Source organism: Eubalaena glacialis, chromosome 14 (assembly GCF_028564815.1).
Source record: "Eubalaena glacialis isolate mEubGla1 chromosome 14, mEubGla1.1.hap2.+ XY, whole genome shotgun sequence".
Classification (NCBI taxonomy): Eukaryota; Metazoa; Chordata; class Mammalia; order Artiodactyla; family Balaenidae; genus Eubalaena; species Eubalaena glacialis.
Window position 1 is genome coordinate 80,204,558 of NC_083729.1, and position 17,814 is coordinate 80,222,371.

At 40.4% G+C, this 17,814-nt stretch overlaps 1 protein-coding gene across 6 annotated transcripts in view; it reads left to right on the plus strand.

Annotated features, from left to right (window-relative positions):
• KDM3A (lysine demethylase 3A) overlaps positions 1–17,814 on the plus strand; it is a 54,618-nt gene that overhangs the window by 20,895 nt on the left and 15,909 nt on the right. For all 6 annotated transcript variants that reach the window (XM_061210652.1, XM_061210650.1, XM_061210654.1 and 3 more), the window contains 5 exons: positions 1,048–1,562; positions 5,015–5,219; positions 13,953–14,167; positions 17,091–17,243; positions 17,382–17,477. In XM_061210652.1, the coding sequence (XP_061066635.1) occupies positions 1,048–1,562; positions 5,015–5,219; positions 13,953–14,167; positions 17,091–17,243; positions 17,382–17,477 (1,184 nt within the window). The remainder of the gene's footprint in view (positions 1–1,047; positions 1,563–5,014; positions 5,220–13,952; positions 14,168–17,090; positions 17,244–17,381; positions 17,478–17,814) is intronic.

Consider the following 17,814-nt stretch of genomic DNA (forward strand, 5'->3'; position numbering starts at 1 on the left):
AGAAAATACTGAGTCATGAGGCATAGTTACTAAGTTACAGGTGAGGATAATAAGAAATGTAAAATTTAATCAGAGATTTAAAGTGGCTACAAGGTAAATGGAGAGAAGAGTTTTAAGGGCAGGATCTCTTTTAGGAGGAGTGGTGGCCTGTGCAGGCAGTTGATAAGAACCTAACATAGGGGTCAGAGACTGGTGTAGAAAGGTAGGCTTGGAAGACCACTGCAATAAGGTGAGAGAGTGGATGAGCACATCGGTTCACTGGGAGGACAGCGGGCTGCTTGGGAGAGAGCTTGAAGGAGGGACACATAGCAGTCAGAGAGAGGGCGGAGTGGTCTTCAGAGCCGAAAGAGGGAGCAGTAAGAAGTTCGGTGGTACCCAAGCAAAGATGTCTAGTATAGGTACTCAAGTGAGAACAACTTCTCCAGGATGAGATCCTTTGTTAGAGGAAGGAAAACAAGTGTAACTGGAAAAAAGGACTTTGCATTTTGCTGGGGAAAGAACTTTAGGATGAATTTCAGAGAAAGAAAATTTCTTTCAGGATAACCCCTACTGGGGGTGGAGGGAGTACCAGATTGGTCTGTGAACAAGTACGTAATCAGCTGGCTCTTCCCTTTGCTTTGGGTCTTGATCACTGACCAAACAAGAGTGAAATAGTCCAGTGCTAAGGCTGGTAACACGTTCATAGTCAGATAGGGTTTTGCGCTGCTGGTGATTTTGGTTCCATGTGATACTCAGTTTGTTTTGAGGGAAAGCTAAGGTTCATTTTGCTATGAGAAGTAGAACTAACTTGAAGTAGTTAAAGATTTATGAGAACATGCAAATAGGATTTAGGGTTATCTTTTTCTTAGTGTTTAATATATTTTTGCAGAGCCACTGACTGATTACTTTTAACTCCAGCCCACAGAAACCTGTCATAAATTCTCTCATATAAGCGGTTTTCTTTTCTCTTTCATACTGGTTACTTTAGGGAACCAAGCAATTATTTTTGGAAGGTAGGGAAGAGATAAAAGAGTCCTAGATGCTAGTTTTCATATTACTCTTTTTCAGAAGTCATAAACAGATTTTACCAGAACTTTCTTCCTGTCTAAATACAAAGCCTGAAATACTGAGAACACCAGATGTTGTCTGCAAAGTAGGGCTGCTCTCTTCAAAGTCCTCTCAGATTGGAACTGGAGACTTGAAAACCCTGAGTGAACCAAAGGGAAACTATACCCAGCTGAAGACAAACACTGACCAGGAAAGCAGCTTGGAATCTTTTCCTCCATCATCGACTGACCTTCCTAAGGAGTGCTTACCTACAAAGGCTTCTTCTACGGCAGAACTGGAAATTGCCAGTACTCCTGAGCTGCAGAAGCATCTCGAACATGGACCTTCCACATCTGATGTCCTTTCAAATAAGCCAGAAGAGACAGCAGATGTCAATAGTAATAGTCCTAATTGTTGTGTAGAAAACAAGGTAGAACCTTCAACTTTAGGTTGCCAGTCACAGAATTTAAAGGAGTCTTCAGCAAAAGTAGATACTGAAAGCTGTTGTACAAGAAGCAACAATAAAATCCAGAATGGTGAGTGTTTCTGCATATCTTTATTGGTAGAAGGTAAGAAATGGTTGTCAGTACGTACATATCTTCTTCTTACCTTATGAGAAAATAATAGGAAAATGACTGTAGAAAAAGTTCGTACAATCAAAAAAGTTCAAAGAAGAAAGTAAAATCCCTAAATCTCAGAAATGATTACTTTTAACATTTTGGTAGACTTAGTTCCATGTATATAGAAACACAGATAAACTATTACACATATGGGTTCATACCAACAGTTTTACCCAGTGCATTAGTGTAGGTGCCTGTCAACATTTTAAAGTCTGCAAGGATTCCACTATATGCATTTACTGTATGACTTAGGTGGTTCCCAATTTTTGGTTGTAAGAAAATAATTTTGAAATAAAATCTAAAGTGATCTGATGATTGCTTTATCTTCAGCCTATTACTTATCTTTCTGTGACAGCCAGGTTGGAGTGAAGGAAGTGATTGAAATTTTATGCTCACACAGGTAGTCCAGATTTGAAATTTTTTTAAAAAGGGAAGTGCATCACCACCTCTAGAAAAGGGATTTTTAGTTAAAGAATTTAAGGACAGTGCTGAAACACCAGGCAGAGTCTCTTTGCTTAAGGGGAGGTCCGGCTGCACCCACAATTTAGAACTAAGTACTCTTCTTATAGAGAAAATGGCACATGTATTTCACACTGCTTATGTTAAGTTTGAGGATGAGTATCAGTGGTGGTAGTTATCAGATGCTCTCTTACTAGAATTAATAGAACTAAATGGCTTCAGTATGTCAAAAGGTTCAGGCCTATTACAGTTTAAAAATAGATTTGATAACTGTCAGCTGTGTGGGAAAATTAACTTGAAAAAAAAAAACTTAATAAAAACGCTATTTATTTGGGTAAGTAACAAATGAATAATCCACACTCTAGCTTTTCCTACAGGCCTCTGAAACTAGAGGTGGGTTTGACTTGGGGGTCTTTTTGAAGTAGAGTTGGAGGAATTGGAAAACAACTTTCCTTGCTGAGTAATACTTCTAACCCAGCTTGTTCATTCTTGAGGCTTAAGTTGATATAGCTGGTAATTTGCACAAAATTAATTGCATAAGGTTCTACTGTTCCTCAGGAGTTACGTAACTCCCCGAAGAAAGTGAATATTCATAACCACGTCCCTGTTCTATTTCTTTATTCTTTTTGAGTCATCAGCCCTCACATTCAGCTAGTTTTTAAGGCAAATTATTTTCATATGTGAAGAAACAAAGTTCTGGACTGGTAAGCACATTATAGGTATAGAAGTGAGTTTCGGAGTCCAGCTTTGTCTTTCTTAATATGTTGTGCAGCTGTGCTCCAACTAAAATGATTTCAAGAGAAATGAAAAGCCTAGTCCGCATCCTGGTGCATGCTGTCTACTGGGACTTTTGGCTGAGGAGTAAGACAGTGTGATCAGAAGCCTGCCAGCATCTCTGTGCTGTTTCCACCAGTATTGCTTGTGGGTATGGAGAGACTCGACTGGAAACTCTTCCTCTGCCGTGTGTCCTTGCTTGCTTAGGGGTTAGAAAACAAAAACAAGCTGGAGTTGAACAGCTGCCCTTTTTCTGTTTAGTAGATGTGTGGCTCCTCAGAAGTTGGTGTTGCTTTTTTCCCGTGGCTCTGCTCTGAATTGAGTCATTGATTGGGGATCAGCTGTTCCTCTCCTCCCTGAAGAGCTAGATTTAGATAGTTCACCTGGCTTATTTCTAGGTAGTTCCTCTTTTAAGCCCAGGCAGAACAGATAAGATAATCTTTGGACTCGGTCTGGGAAAACCTGGTCCAACTCAAAGGATGATGTGTTTCCAATAGCTGAGTAATTAAAATTCCATCATGAACTACTGATTTCTTTATTTTCCCTCCTTTCTTGCTTTACCTTCTCTTTCACTAACTGAGTAAGAATGTTTAAGGGGTCAAGGCCTGATGGCATCCATTTAGCATTTTACAGTGTGCTCTAGTCGTGCTTTAAAAGAGAGGTAAGATTAGAACACCTCTAAGGTAATTATTAAAGATGCTTATTTTATTTAAAGCCTTCTTTGGTTTGAGATCTTTCTTGTAGTTTCTTTCAAGACTACTTACCACCGTCTCCCACCCATCTCTTGACTGGTTCCCCAGAAGTTGTGTTTTTGGTTTTTGTTTGCCTAAGAATCCACTTTCCTCTTCTCAGCTCCCTTGGACCCTGAGAAAAGGTCTTTTCTGTCGGTTTTATATGAAATACAGTCCCTCAGTATCTGAGAGGGATCAGTTCCAGGACCCCCTGTGGATACCACAAATCCACAAATGCACCAGTCCCCTACAGTTAGCCTTCCCATTCCCATCTGCAGGTTCTGCATCTGCAGATTCAACCGACCACAGGTCATGTAGTATTTTCAGTCCATGGTTAGTTGAACCCACGGATGTAGAGGGCCCGCTGTATACCTCAAGACTCTTGACTTAGAAATGGATTCCTCTCTGTGTTATTTGGTCTGACGCAGTGGTTGCTCTTTAATGTTACATCTCTATTTTTTTCTCCCTTTTTCTTTAGAAACCATCTTAACTTTTCCTTTCAAGTTCTCCTGCCCATTACAAGTTAAAACTTAAAACACGCATTCACTTAGAATCAAAATCCTCTCTTTAGCCGATGCTCTTAATCTTGAACGGAACATATGTGTGAAGGAAATAGAAGATATGTCAAGGGTCAAGTGGCATCTCTTAGAAGCATTTAGAGGATAACACTTTTTTTTAAAAAATTAATTTATTTTTTGGCTGTGTTGGGTCTTCGTTTCTGTGCGAGGGCTTTCTCTAGTTGCGGCGAGCGGGGGCCACTCTTCATCGCGGTACGCGGGCCTCTCACTGTTGCGGCCTCTCTTGTTGCGGAGCACAGGCTCCAGACGCGCAGGCTCAGTAGTTGTGGCTCACGGGCCTAGTTGCTCCGCGGCATGTGGGATCTTCCCAGACCACGGCTCGAACCCGTGTCCCCTGCATTGGCAGGCGGACTCTCAACCACTGCGCCACCAGGGAAGCCCTAGAGGATAACTCTTATAGGCCAAGGGACCTGTGACATTTGGAATGGTTAGCTTTTGCAGAATGCTTTGGAAAAACACATCTCAAACCAGTCTTTTTGAGTATGAAAACTGACACAGTTGACTTCCGCACGGTCCTCTGTTGAAGCATTCTTCTCATCTAGGGTTGTGAATAGAGGTATGCACTAACTTGGAATTGTGAGTCTGGGGTTTTAAGTTGCCAAATGGATTCACCAAATGAGATGTATTTTATAAAGAGAATAAAACTTCCAATTGTTCTGATAGTTGTCTTCTATTAAGCCATTTTTAGAAATTACTACAGTTGAACCAGTAATTGAGAAGAGGAGTTCTCCCTTTGGGAAAACTGACCTTTTGAATAGAATTCAGTCAAATATTGATGTGATTTTTTAAAATTTGAGGTCCCATTTTCCTTCATCTTTTTTTCTAGCCCCATCCCGGAAGTCGGTTTTGACAGACCCAGCCAAGCTCAAGAAGCTGCAGCAGAGCGGTGAGGCCTTTGTGCAGGACGACTCTTGCGTTAACATCGTTGCGCAGCTGCCCAAGTGCCGGGAGTGTCGCTTGGACAGCCTCCGAAAGGATAAGGAGCAGCAGAAAGACTCGCCCGTGTTCTGCCGCTTCTTTCACTTCAGGAGGTGAGATACCCGGAGCCCGGTAATGTACTTTTCTCCCTCTTCTCCTACCAACAGTAAGTCTAAAACTGAGAAGAGTACAGATTATACTTTTTAATCTGTGGATTTAGGAATCTAGATCTTATTACACATTCTTTCCTTCTCATTCTCCTTTTCAGGTTTTTTTTTTTTAAAGCAAAGAAGCTTAAAAATATAAACTTCCATTTTTTTTTTTAACATCTTTATTGGAGTATAATTGCTTTACAGTGTTGTGTTAGTTTCTGCTGTATAACAAAGTGAATCAGCTATATGCATACGTATATCCCCATATCCCCTCCTGCTTGCGTCTCCCTCCTACCCTTCTTATCCCACCCATCTAGGTGGTCGCAAAGTACGGAGCTGATCTCCCTGTGCTATGTGGCTGCTTCCCACTAGCTATCTATTTTACATTTGGTAGTGTATATATGTCAATGCTACTCTCTCACTTCGTCCCAGCATACCCTTCCCCCTCCCTGTGTCCTCAAGTCCATTCTCTACATCTGTATCTTTATTCCTGTCCTGCCCTTAGGTTCATCAGAGCCATATTTTTTTTTGAGATTCCATATATGTGTGTTAGCATATGGTATTTGTTTTTCTCTTTCTGACTTACTGCACTCTGTATGACAGACTGTAGGTCCATCCACCTCATTACAAATAACTCAATTTCGTTTCTTTTTTATGGCTGAGTAATATTCCATTGTGTATATGTGCCACATCTTCTTTATCCATTCATCTGTCAGTGGACACTTAGGTTGCTTCTGTGTCCTGGCTATTGTAAATAGTGCTGCAATGAACATTGTGGTACATGACTCTTTTTGAATTATGGTTTTCTCAGGGTGTATGCCCAGTAGTGGGATTGCTGGGTCGTATGGTAGTTCTAGTTTTAGTTTTTTAAGGAACCTCCATACTGTTCTCCATAGTGGCTGTATCAATTTACATTCCCACCAACAGTGCAAGAGGGTTCCCTTTTCTCCACACCCTCTCCAGCATTTATCGTTTGTAGATTTTTTGATGATGGCCATTCTGACCAGTGTGAGGTGATACCTCATTGTAGTTTTGATTTCCACTTCTCTAATGATTAGTGATGTTGAGCATCTTTTCATGTGTTTGTTGGCAATCTGTATATCTTCTTTGGAGAAATGCCTGTTTAGGTCTTCGGCCCATTTTTGGATTGGGTTGTTTGTTTTTTTGATATTGAGCTGCATGAGCTGCTTGTATGCTTTGGAGATTAATCCTGTGCCAGTTGCTTCGTTTGCAAATATTTTCTCCCATTCTGAGGGTTGTCTTTTCGTCTTGTTTATGGTTTCCTATGCTGTGCAAAAGCTTTTAGGTTTCATTAGGTCCCATTTGTTTATTTTTGTTTTTATTTCCATTTCTCTAGGAGGTGGGTCAAAAAGGATCTTGCTGTGATTTATGTCATAGAGTGTTCTGCCTATGTTTTCTTCTAAGAGTTTTATAGTGTCTGGCCTTACATTTAGGCCTCTAATCCATTTTGAGTTTATCTTTGTGTATGGTGTTAGGAAGTGTTCTAATTTCATTCTTTTACATGTAGCAGTCCAGTTTTCCCAGCACCACTTACTGAAGAGGCTGTCTTTTCTCCACTGTATATTCTTGCCTCCTTTATCAAAGATAAGGTGACCATATGTGCGGGGGTTTATCTCTGGGCTTTCTATCCTTTTCCATTGATCTATATTTCTGCTTTTGTGCCAGTACTATACTGTCTTGATTACTGTAGCTTTGTAGTATAGTCTGAAGTCTGGCAGCCTGATTCCTCCAGCTCCGTTTTTCTTTCTCAAGATTGCTTTGGCTATTTGGGGTCTTTTGTGTTTCCATACAAGTTGTGCAATTTTTGGTTCTAGTACTGTGAAAAATGGCATTGGTAGTTTGATAGGGATTGCATTGAATCTCTAGATTGCTTTGGGTAGTATAGTCATTTTCACAATGTTGATTCTTCCAATCCAAGAACATGGTATATCTCTCCATCTGTTTGTATCATCTTGAATTTCTTTCATCAGTGTTTTATAGTTTTCTGCATACAGGTCTTTTGTCTTCTTAGGTAGGCTTATTCCTAAGTATTTTATTCTTTTCGTTGCAATGGTTAATGGGGGTGTTTCCCTAATTTCTCTTTCAGATTTTTCATCATTAGTGTATAGGAATGCAAGAGATTGCTGTGTGTTAATTTTGTATCCTGCTACTTTACCAAATTCATTGATTAGCTCTAGTAGTTTTCTGGTGGCATCTTTAAGATTCTCTATGTATAGTATCATGTCATCTGCAAACAGTGACTGTTTTACTTCTTTCCGATTTGGATTCCTTTTATTTCTTTTTCTTCTCTGATTCCTGTGGCCAGAACTTCCAAAGCTATGTTGAATAATAGTGGTGAAAATGGGCAACCTTGTCTTGTTGCCCTGAAAAATGGTTTCAGTTTTTCATCACTGAAAAATGGTTTCAGTTTTTCATCATTGAGAACGATGTTGGGTGTGGGTTTATCATATATGGCCTTTATTATGTTGAGGTAGTTTCCCTCTATGCCCACTTTCTGGAGAGTTTTTATCATAAATGGGTGTTGAATTTTGTCCAAAGCTTTCTCTGCATCTCTTGAGATTATCATATGGTTTTTACCCTTCAGTTTGTTAATATGGTGTATCACATGGATCGATTTGCGTATATTGAAGAATCCTTGCATTCCTGGGATAAATCCCACTTGATCACGGTGTATGATCCTTTTAATGCGCTGTTGGATTCTGTTTGCTAGTATTTTGTTGAGGATTTTTGCATCTGTGTTCATCAGAGATATTGGCCTGAAGTTTTCTTTTTTTGTGACGTCTTTGTCTGGTTTTGGTATCAGGGTGATGGTGGCCTCGTAGAATGAGTTTGGGAGTGTTCCTCCCTCTGCTATATTTTGGAAGAGTTTGAGAAGGATAGGTGTTAGCTCGTCTCTAAATGTTTGATAGAATTCACCTGTGAAGCCATCTGATCCTGGGCTTTTGTTTGTTGGAAGATTTTTAATCCCAGTTTCAATTTCAGTGCTTGTGATTGGTCTGTTTATATTTTCTGTTTCTTTCTGGTTCAGTCTTGAAAGGTTGTGCTTTTCTAAGGAATTGTCCATTTCTTCCAGGTGGTCCATTTTATTGGCTTGTAGTAATCTCTCATGATCCTTTGTATTTCTGCAGTGTCAGTTGTTACTCCTCCTTTTTCATTTCTAATTCTGTTGATTTGAGTCTTCTCCCTTTTTTTCTTGATGCGTCTGGCTAATGGTTTATCAATTTTGTGTATCTTCTCAAGGAACCAGCTTCTAGTTTTATTGATCTTTGCTGTCCTTTCCTTCATTTCTTTTTCATTTATTTCTGATCTGATCTTTATGATATTTTTCCTTCTGCTAACTTTGGGGTTTTTTTGTTCTTCTTTCTCTAATTGCTTTAGGTGTAAGGTTAGGTTGTTTGAGATTTTTCTTGAGGTAGGATTGTATTGCTATAAACTTCCCTCTTAGAACTGCTTTTGCCACATCCCATAGGTTTTGGGTCATCGTGTTTTCATTGTCATTTGTTTCTAGGTATTTTTTGATTTCCTCAGTGATCTCTTGGTTATTTAGTAGCGTATTGTTTAGCCTCCATGTGTTTGTATTTTTTACAGTTTTTTTCCTGTAATTGGTATCTAGTCTCATAGTGTTGTGGTCGGGAAAGATACTTGATACAATTTTAATTTTCTTAAATTTGCCAAGGCTTGATTTGTGACCCAAGATATGATCTATCCTGGAGAATGTTCCATGAGCACTTGAGAATAAAGTGTATTCTGTTGTTTTTGGATAGAATGTCCTATAAATATCAATTAAGTCCATCTTGTTTAATGTGTCATTTAAATTTTGTGTTTCCTTATTTATTTTCATTTTGGATGATATGTCTATTGGTGAAAGTAGGGTGTTCAAGTCCCCTACTATTACTGTGTTACTGTCGATTTCCCCTTTTATGGCTGTTAGCATTTGCCTTATGTATTGAGGTACTCCTATGTTGGGTGCATAAATATTTATAATTGTTATATCTTCTTCTTGGATTGATTCCTTGATCATTCTGTAGTGTCCTTCTTTGTTTTTTGTAATAGTCTTTATTTTAAAGTCTATTTTGTCTGATATGAGAATTGGTACTCCAGCTTTCTTTTGATTTCCCTTTGCATGGAATATCTCTTTCCATCCCCTCACTTTCAGTCTGTATGTGTCCCTAGGTCTGAAGTGATAGTCTTTGTAGACAGCACATGTATATGGGTCTCGTTTTTGTATCCATTCAGCCGGTCTGTCTTTTGGTTGGAGTATTTAATCCATTTACATTTAAGGCAATTATTGATATGTTTGTTCCTATTACCATTTTCTTAATTGTTTTGGGTTTGTTTTTGTAGGTCTTTTCCTTCTCTTGTGTTTCCTGCCTAGAGAAGTTCCTTTAGCATTTTTGTAAAGCTGGTTTGGTAATGCTGAATTCTCTTAACTTTTGCTTATCTGTAAAGGTTTTAATTTCTCCATCGAATCTGAATGAGATCCTCGCTGGGTAGAGTAATCTTGGTTGTAAGTTTTTCCCTTTCATCACTTTAAATATGTCCTGCCACTCCCTTCTGGCTTGCAGAGTTTCTGCTGAAAAATCAGCTGTTAACCTTATGGGGATTCCCTTGTATGTTACTTGTTGCTTTTCCCTTGCTGCTTTTAATATTTTTCTTTGTATTTGATTTTTGATAGTTTGATTAATATGTGTCTCAGCGTGTTTCTCTTTGGATTTATCCTGTGTTGTACTCTCTGTGCTTCCTGGACTTGATTGACTATTTCCTTTCCCACGTTAGGGAAGTTTTTGACTGTCATGTCTTCAGATATTTTCTCAGACCCTTTCTTTTTCTCTTCTTCTGGGACCCCTGTAATTCGAATGTTGGTGTGTTTAATGTTGTCCCAGAGGTCTCTGAGACTGTCCTCAATTCTTTTTTCTTTATTCTGCTCCCTGGCAGTTATTTCCACCATTTTATATTCCAGCTCACTTATCCGTTCTTTTGCCTCAGTTATTCTGTTATTGATTCCTTCTAGAGTATTTCTAATTTCAGTAATTGTGTTGTTCATCACTGTTTGCTCTTTAGTTCTTCTAGATCCTTGTTAAATGTTTCTTGTATTTTCTCCATTCTGTTTCCGAGATTTTGGATCATGTTTACTATCATTACTCTGAATTCTTTTTCAGGTAGATTACCTATTTCGTCTTCATTTATTTGGTCTTGTAGATTTTTACCCTGCTCCTTCGTCTGTAACGTTTTTTTTTTTTTTTTAAATACATTTATTTATTTATTTATTTTTGGCTGCTTTGGGTCTTTGTTGCTGTGTGCGGGCTTTCTCTAGTTGCAGCGAGCGGGGGCTACTCTTTCATTGTGGTGCGCAGGCTTCTCATTGTGGTGGCTTCTCTTGTTGCGGAGCACGGGCTGTAGGCACACGGGCTTCAGTAGTTGTGGCACACGGGCTCAGTAGTTGTGGCTCACGGGATTAGTTGCTCTGCGGCATGTGGGATCTTCCCGGACCAGGGCTTGAACCTGTGTCCCCTGCATTGGCAGGCAGATTCTTAACCACTGCACCACCAGGGAAGCCCTGTAACATATTTTTTTGTTGTTGTTGTTTTTTTTTTTTTTGATGGGTGGTGCTGTATTCTTGTCTTACTGGTTGTTTGGCCTGGGACGTCCAGCACTGGAGTTTGCAGGCAGTTGGATAGAGCTGGGTCTTGGTGCTGAGATGAGGACCTCTGGGAGGCCTCACTCCAGTTGATATTCCCTGGGGTCTGAGGTTCTCTGTTAGTTCGGTGGTTTGGACTCGGAGCTCCCACCACAGGAGCTCGGGCCTGACCTCCGGCCTGGGAACCAAGATCCTGCAAGCATGTGGCAGGTGAAGTAGTGGTCCCCCAAAGACATGGACGTCCAAATCCCTGGAACCGCCTGGCTGGTGCGCGGCAATGGGGACCCGGAGCCGCTGGAGGGGCAGGGCGGCGGCCTGAGGAGCACAGGGCGGCCTGGTGTCTAAAGTTCTATTTTTAAAAGTATCAAACATAGAAAAATTCTGAAGGTTCTAAAAAACCACCACAAATAACTACTGTTAACTTTTCAGTGCATTTTAGTGTTTATGTGGTCATAAAATATATTCAAGCATACCTACTTGGCGTGTTGTATATACTGGTTTTTTTTTTTTAATAAATTTATCTATTTATTTTTGGCTTCGTTGGGTCTTTGTTGCTGCACATGGGCTTTCTCTAGTTGCAGTGAGTGGGGGCTACTCTTTGTTGTGGTGCGCGGGCTTCTCATTGCGGTGGCTTCTCTTGTTGCAATGCATGGGCTCTAGGCGCATGGGCTTCAGTAGTTGTGGCTCGCGGTCTCTAGAGTGCGGGCTCAGTAGTTGTGCACGGGCTTAGTTGCTCCACGGCATGTGAGATCTTCCTGGACCAGGGCTCGAACCTGTGTCCTCTGCATTGGCAGGCGGATTCAAAACCACTGCGCCACCAGGGAAGTCCCTATATACTGTTTTGAATTTTACTTTCTCCAGTGCATACTTTCCCAGTTCGTAATAGGAACCACTTGATCATGTTAACTTTTTTTTGCAAATACTTTTGAATAACTATGCAAGAACCCATAATAACAGTGTTGGAAAATTCACTTAACCAATTCCCTTGTTGGTGTTAAGATTATTATGTATTTTTTGCCACTAAAAATAATACAGAAATGATCATCAGCTTGTCCACATCTCTGATTATTTATTTTGGAAAGGTTATTGGAAGTGGCATTACTGGGTCAGAAGGTGTGTGTGTGTTTTAAGGCTTTGATACATAAGTTCTGCCAAATAGCCCTGCATGCATGCCCACTGGCAGGGTTTGAACATTCCTGTCTCCGTGTACCTTTGCCAGCTGGTGTATTTTTAAAAAATCTTTTCTGCTTTTATAGGCAAAAACTTTCATTTTTACATTGCTTTTTTTTTTCTTTAAGTCAAATTAATTTTCTTTAAATTCTTCCATCCTGAGTGAAGAGAAAGGTAGCCTTCTGGTCTTTTTGATATATAAATGAGCAGTGTTGTTCTGGGTATAGATGAGCTTTTAGATATCATACATTTTCTCAGAAATCTAGGTAGTTTCAGTCTCAACTAGTTCTAATCATAAACAGCAGTGTTGACTTTAATTTCTTCCTATTCTTCTCTCCTTTAGTTTTATCAAGATTAAAGATTGCTGATGAACTGAATTAAATGCACAGGCATTTTTAATGATCAGTAATTATATCTGTGCTGATAAGTTTCAGATTCAGGGTTCATTCATTCCTGAGTAAATTGCAAAAGCACCATGATAATATGTGTGTATAGCATTTAGAGCTGTGATAACTGTTAACAGAAGTCAGTGTATTAGAAACTCAAACAAACTCACTTCTTTGGTAAAAAGAATATCATGGTTGTAAAAGCAAAGCCTTTTTTTTCCTGATGTTTAGAGTGAAGATCGACACTGTCATTAGTCTTATCAAGTTTGTTTCTCATTGAATTCTGCAGATGAAATGGGAGGGGGTAGGGTCTCAGTGGTAAAGCTCAGTTGCCAAATCCTGTTTTCCATCTCCTCCCCATTTGAAATGGCTTCCAAATTTATTTTTTAGAACTATGACTAGCTCTAATTTGGGCTATCAATTAAAAGCTTGCATCTCTCCTTTGGACTCCTAGAAATACATTTGCATCTGTTATGCAACTCCCAGTGTCCTTCCAGTTCATTCTACACAGTTCTGGACAAATGCTTTTTCTAAAGCACAACTTTATGTGTGTCTCATGGACTCAAAAAGTTTCGGCAGCTGCCCAATGACTAGCAAAGAAATCAAGGTCCCTGCATTTTTCTTGCAAGGCCAAGCTTAATTATTGTCTCTAACATGAAGTCTTCTTCATGTAAGACCCACAAAACTCATAGTCAGCACTTCTTCCTCTGACTCCTGTAAGACTCAATGACTGTTATGATACCTGTTATACCCTATTTCCCTGGGAGTTTTATGTCTACTTCTGTGTCTCCAGCTAGATTGACATATAACGTTGTGTTTAAATAAGTCCAAAACTATTGCATAGCTTAGAAAAAACATTGCAGATGTCAAAGATGCTGAAAGAGAATGCTGAGAAAATATTCTGCTTTTTGCTCCACCTTCTTAGGTACTGAGGCCCATCTTAACACTGCCTCTTATTCCAGAAGCTTGCATGGTAATTTGTAGCTAGGATTCCTAAGGGTGTTGAATACCTCATGGATCTGTATGGTCATGGCTTCAGTGTTGTCTAGGGTTAGCCTTCCCCTCCTGAGCATTATTCTTGAAGCAGTAGTTGTATTCAAATTTGGTCAGATTATTTGTCACCTTCTATTTGTTATCAGTTTACTTCTGTGGTGACTTGTGATTATTCTTGCTATTAAGTTCCAAGTCAGGCAGGTTCAGTAGCTGTCCTTGGAAATGACATGAGTAGATCTTAGTTCGAGTGTAAAGCACAACTCCCTCTCCCTGCCAACCCCCCATGTCTTTTGGGGGAAAACTTGGAAGTTTTAAAAATCTTTCTATTGATGTTGCCAAGTAGCAATTGGCTGTAATTAGCCATGGAGATTATAGAAAACTGGGAAGGAAATGCTTGATTTAAATAACATTTAAAAAGTAACAACAAGATGTAAATCACTATTTCGTGTATGTAACATCCTTTTTTTATTTTTTCACTCCCTCTAGGTTACAGTTCAACAAACACGGTGTATTGCGGGTAGAAGGCTTCTTAACACCAAACAAGTATGACAGTGAAGCAATTGGCTTGTGGTTGCCTTTAACCAAAAATGTTGTTGGGACTGATTTGGACACGGCAAAGTATATCCTGGCCAACATTGGAGACCACTTCTGTCAAATGGTGATTTCTGAAAAGGAAGCTATGTCAACTATTGAGCCACACAGTAAGAGCATCTCTTAGGGGGTAGGATTTTTGAGTCCAACTCGATTTTTGTCCCTAAATGACACCTAAGTCCTAATTGCATGGATTTCATTTTCATCCAGAAGTGTAGATGACTTTGGTATAATGAAGTTGCATTTTTCCTTTTGTAACAGATTCTGCCTATTGATTCCATCAGTCAGTAATCTGTCTGCAGGGTTTGTTTCAGGGCAATTACTGAATTTTTTGTTAAGGTAAAGGTGAGGTGGTGGTGGAATTTGCATAGCCTTATACCAACAAGTGTGGACTCACCAAAAGGGGTTTATTTTAAGACAAAGGTTCTTAAGAAAACATATCAAAGAAAATAATGGGCAGGCTGTACCCTAGACCTACTGAATCAGGGTCTGAGGAGGCTGGGACCCAGGCATGAAAATGGGAACAAGTGCAGATGAAAATGATTCTGTTAGAGTCAAGGTTTTCAGGGAAAACTTGGAGGTTCCAGCCGGGTGTGTGCAGTGTCCCCACTCCCTGAGAGCACTCTCACACTAATCTGGCAGCCCAGTCAACCACAGAGATCAGTGTGGGTGACACATTAGAGCCAGACCTCCCTCATGACATCTCGAGGTATGGTGTCGAGGAGGACAGCACACCTCTTGTCTGTGTGCCCTTAGAAGTGAGATATCCAGCCAGAAGCACCAAGGGGCATCTATCTTTTTAAGTCTCACACTTCGTTCCATCATTTTATCTTTCCCAAATGGTTGCAAGTTAAAAGTGAAGCCTTTCCATCTCTCTGGTAGATATCTTTTCAGACTTTGCATAGCCAAATATGTTTCAATATAAGCATCCACACATACTGATCTTAAGAATTTTGGTTGTAGGTCCCAGGAACTAACTGAAGCTAGCTTAAGCACAAAAATAACTTATTGGATAAGTTTGAACACTGTTATATCTCAGAGTCCAAGGAATGGGAACTGACATTCCCAGGAGCGGGAATTCAGATCTAGGTGGGGTATGGGATTGTGAGCTCCATGGGCAGCCAGGGTCCTGCTAAAGTGAAGAGCAGCTTTATAATCACTGTTCTGTTGGGGTAGTAGAGACTCTGATAAGTCAAGAATCATATTAAAGTTTTTTTTCCTATAATCTATTTAGGACACGTGATACTGGTTTCCCATTTTCAGTAGAGATACAAAAGTTTTCCTCTTATATACTTTTAAGTAAGAGAAGATTTAAAGAAAAGTTCTTAAGTAACTGGTCTAGAGGTAGTATATGAATGACTGGGTTGCAAAAACATTTTTTTGGAATATATTAGTAGCTTCCTGAATCGGAAGGGCTGTTTTAAGCTACTGATGTTTTTTCTTTGCTCAAGGTGAGTCATCTGAAAAATGTGTCCTTAAAGATGTAATTGTGATTAACCTTTCCTCCTTGCCTATTTGATTATCCTGTTCCTCTTTATTTCCTCTGTGACAAGCTGGTCAGCTGGAGGGAGGAACTCACTGAGTGATACTGAAAGATGCCACCACAAGGTGTCGCTAGAGAGGGGGTTGGGGGGTAGGTACCCTCTGATCCTGAGATGAGGAAGCAGGTCTCAGCCTTTATACATTTATTCCGTCTTTTCAATGACAAATAATCATTAAATAGGTGGCTAAGAGATCTAAGACTACTCTCTAATAAAACAGTCTAATCCAAGTGACCAAGGTGAAGTTCATAAAATCTCATCTGTAAAATGGCTAAAGTTCTATGTATTGTGCACTGAGCTTTTACATTGTAATGAAATGGCAGAGGTTCACTCAGCAGTTGGATTAACTTAAAGCAAACTGAAGTTAGTCATTTCTTTTGTGGACAGTCTGAAGAAAGAAGTAACCACTAACTGATTAGGAAAAGATGTTCTCCGTAGAACACGAATGTGACAGTATTGATCCTGTCTTGTTCAGGAGAGAGAGACAGACAGACAGAAAACAGTCTTCTGATCAGCAGACATTGGGCTTTTCTGTGACGCAGGAAAATGTCCTCCCTTTGCTCTTACTCCTTGAAGCTTTCTAATGCCGTATGTGGCACTCCTCCATGGTCGGGGGGTGGGGTACGATTTCCTGCCCAGTCCTGGAAGGCCCCTCTCTCCAGTTTTCAGGGTTTGGCCACTGGAACCGAAGATGCTACTTCATAGAATTCTTGATTGTGCCTCAATCTGTTGGCTACTTGGTTAGTGTGAGTCGGTCCTCGGTGCCTGCATCACTGCTGGCTCTAAAAATTGAGTTTCTGACACTGACGCATGACAGAACCGACTTTGGACCATTGTGCCCCCCGCTAGTTTATGTGCTGCTCCCTTCAGGTTTCCCTCGGCGGCGTGGGGTTTTTAATGGGCAGTCTGAGTGGTTTCGGGGCATCTGTGGATAAGCTGACACTCGACACTGAAGGTTGGGTTTGTGTATTCGAGTCAATTTTTCTTTTCCTTTGGAGAAAGTATGGTCCGTGTTGCCTTCAGAGTCTCAGATGGTCTCATGACCCAAAATGTGAAGAACCACTGCTCCTTTATATTTGTGTCTGGACTCCAGCTTGCGTAACCAATGCTGCTTTTTTCATTGACCTACTCAGCAGGACTTACTATGCAGAGCTCCTTGGAGGGTGGGGTGGGGTGTGGGGATAGGGTACAGCCTGAGCAGGGATTCTGCTTGCATGGAGTTTAGTCTCCTAGAGGGAAGTAAAACTGCACCTGACTGTGTACAGTGTGAAGAGGCCTGAGTCTGAAGTACAAATACAAGTTGATGGGAGTGCTGAAGGAAGCCAGGAGAGCTTCATGGCGGTGGTGGGGGATTTGAGATGGGCTCTGGAGGCTGAACAGTTAATGGGAACTCCAGTGAGAGGGAGGAATGGCATCAGCTCCCCTCCCACTTCATGTTTTATTTCAGGAGCCCTCTCGTCCCCAAGACTAAGTGATTTATTGATTTTTGTAGGACAGGTTGCTTGGAAGCGAGCTGTCAAAGGTGTTCGAGAAATGTGTGATGTGTGTGACACCACCATCTTCAACCTGCACTGGGTGTGTCCTCGGTGTGGGTTTGGAGTGTGTGTGGATTGCTATCGGATGAAGAGGAAAAATTGCCAACAGGGTGAGAACTGACTTGACTCTTCTCCAAGCCCCTTATACTCTTAAATTAAGCCTTTCATTGATTTGTAGTTGATGGATTTCTGAAACTTTTGGGACCAGAGTCCATAAAGAGCAATTACTACAAATCAGTTATTTGCAGGTGCTGCCTACAAGACTTTCTCTTGGCTGAGATGTGTGAAGAGTCAGATACATGAACCAGAGAACCTCATGCCTACGCAGATCATTCCTGGAAAAGGTATTTCGTGTGGTGCAATGATTTTCCTTTTCCTGTGTTTTGGGTAGCTCATAGGGGCTGGTAGTCGGTTTTACTTTGTGTAGTACAATTACTTGCTGACTTTATTTTAGTATGTACCATAAATTGTCGAGAAATGTATTAAATAATGCCCCCAAACTTTCTGGTAAAGGCCTTGTAAATAGTTTTGTAAAAGGAAAGAAAATGGCACATTTGGGGCAAGGCATACTTAGGATGTAAAGGGGGGAGTGTAAGCACCCTAAAAAAAAAATGCTGCCAAAAAGAAGTTATCCTGTTAGAAATACAAGCTTTTGCTTTGTAATGTTGAGGTTGAAAGTAC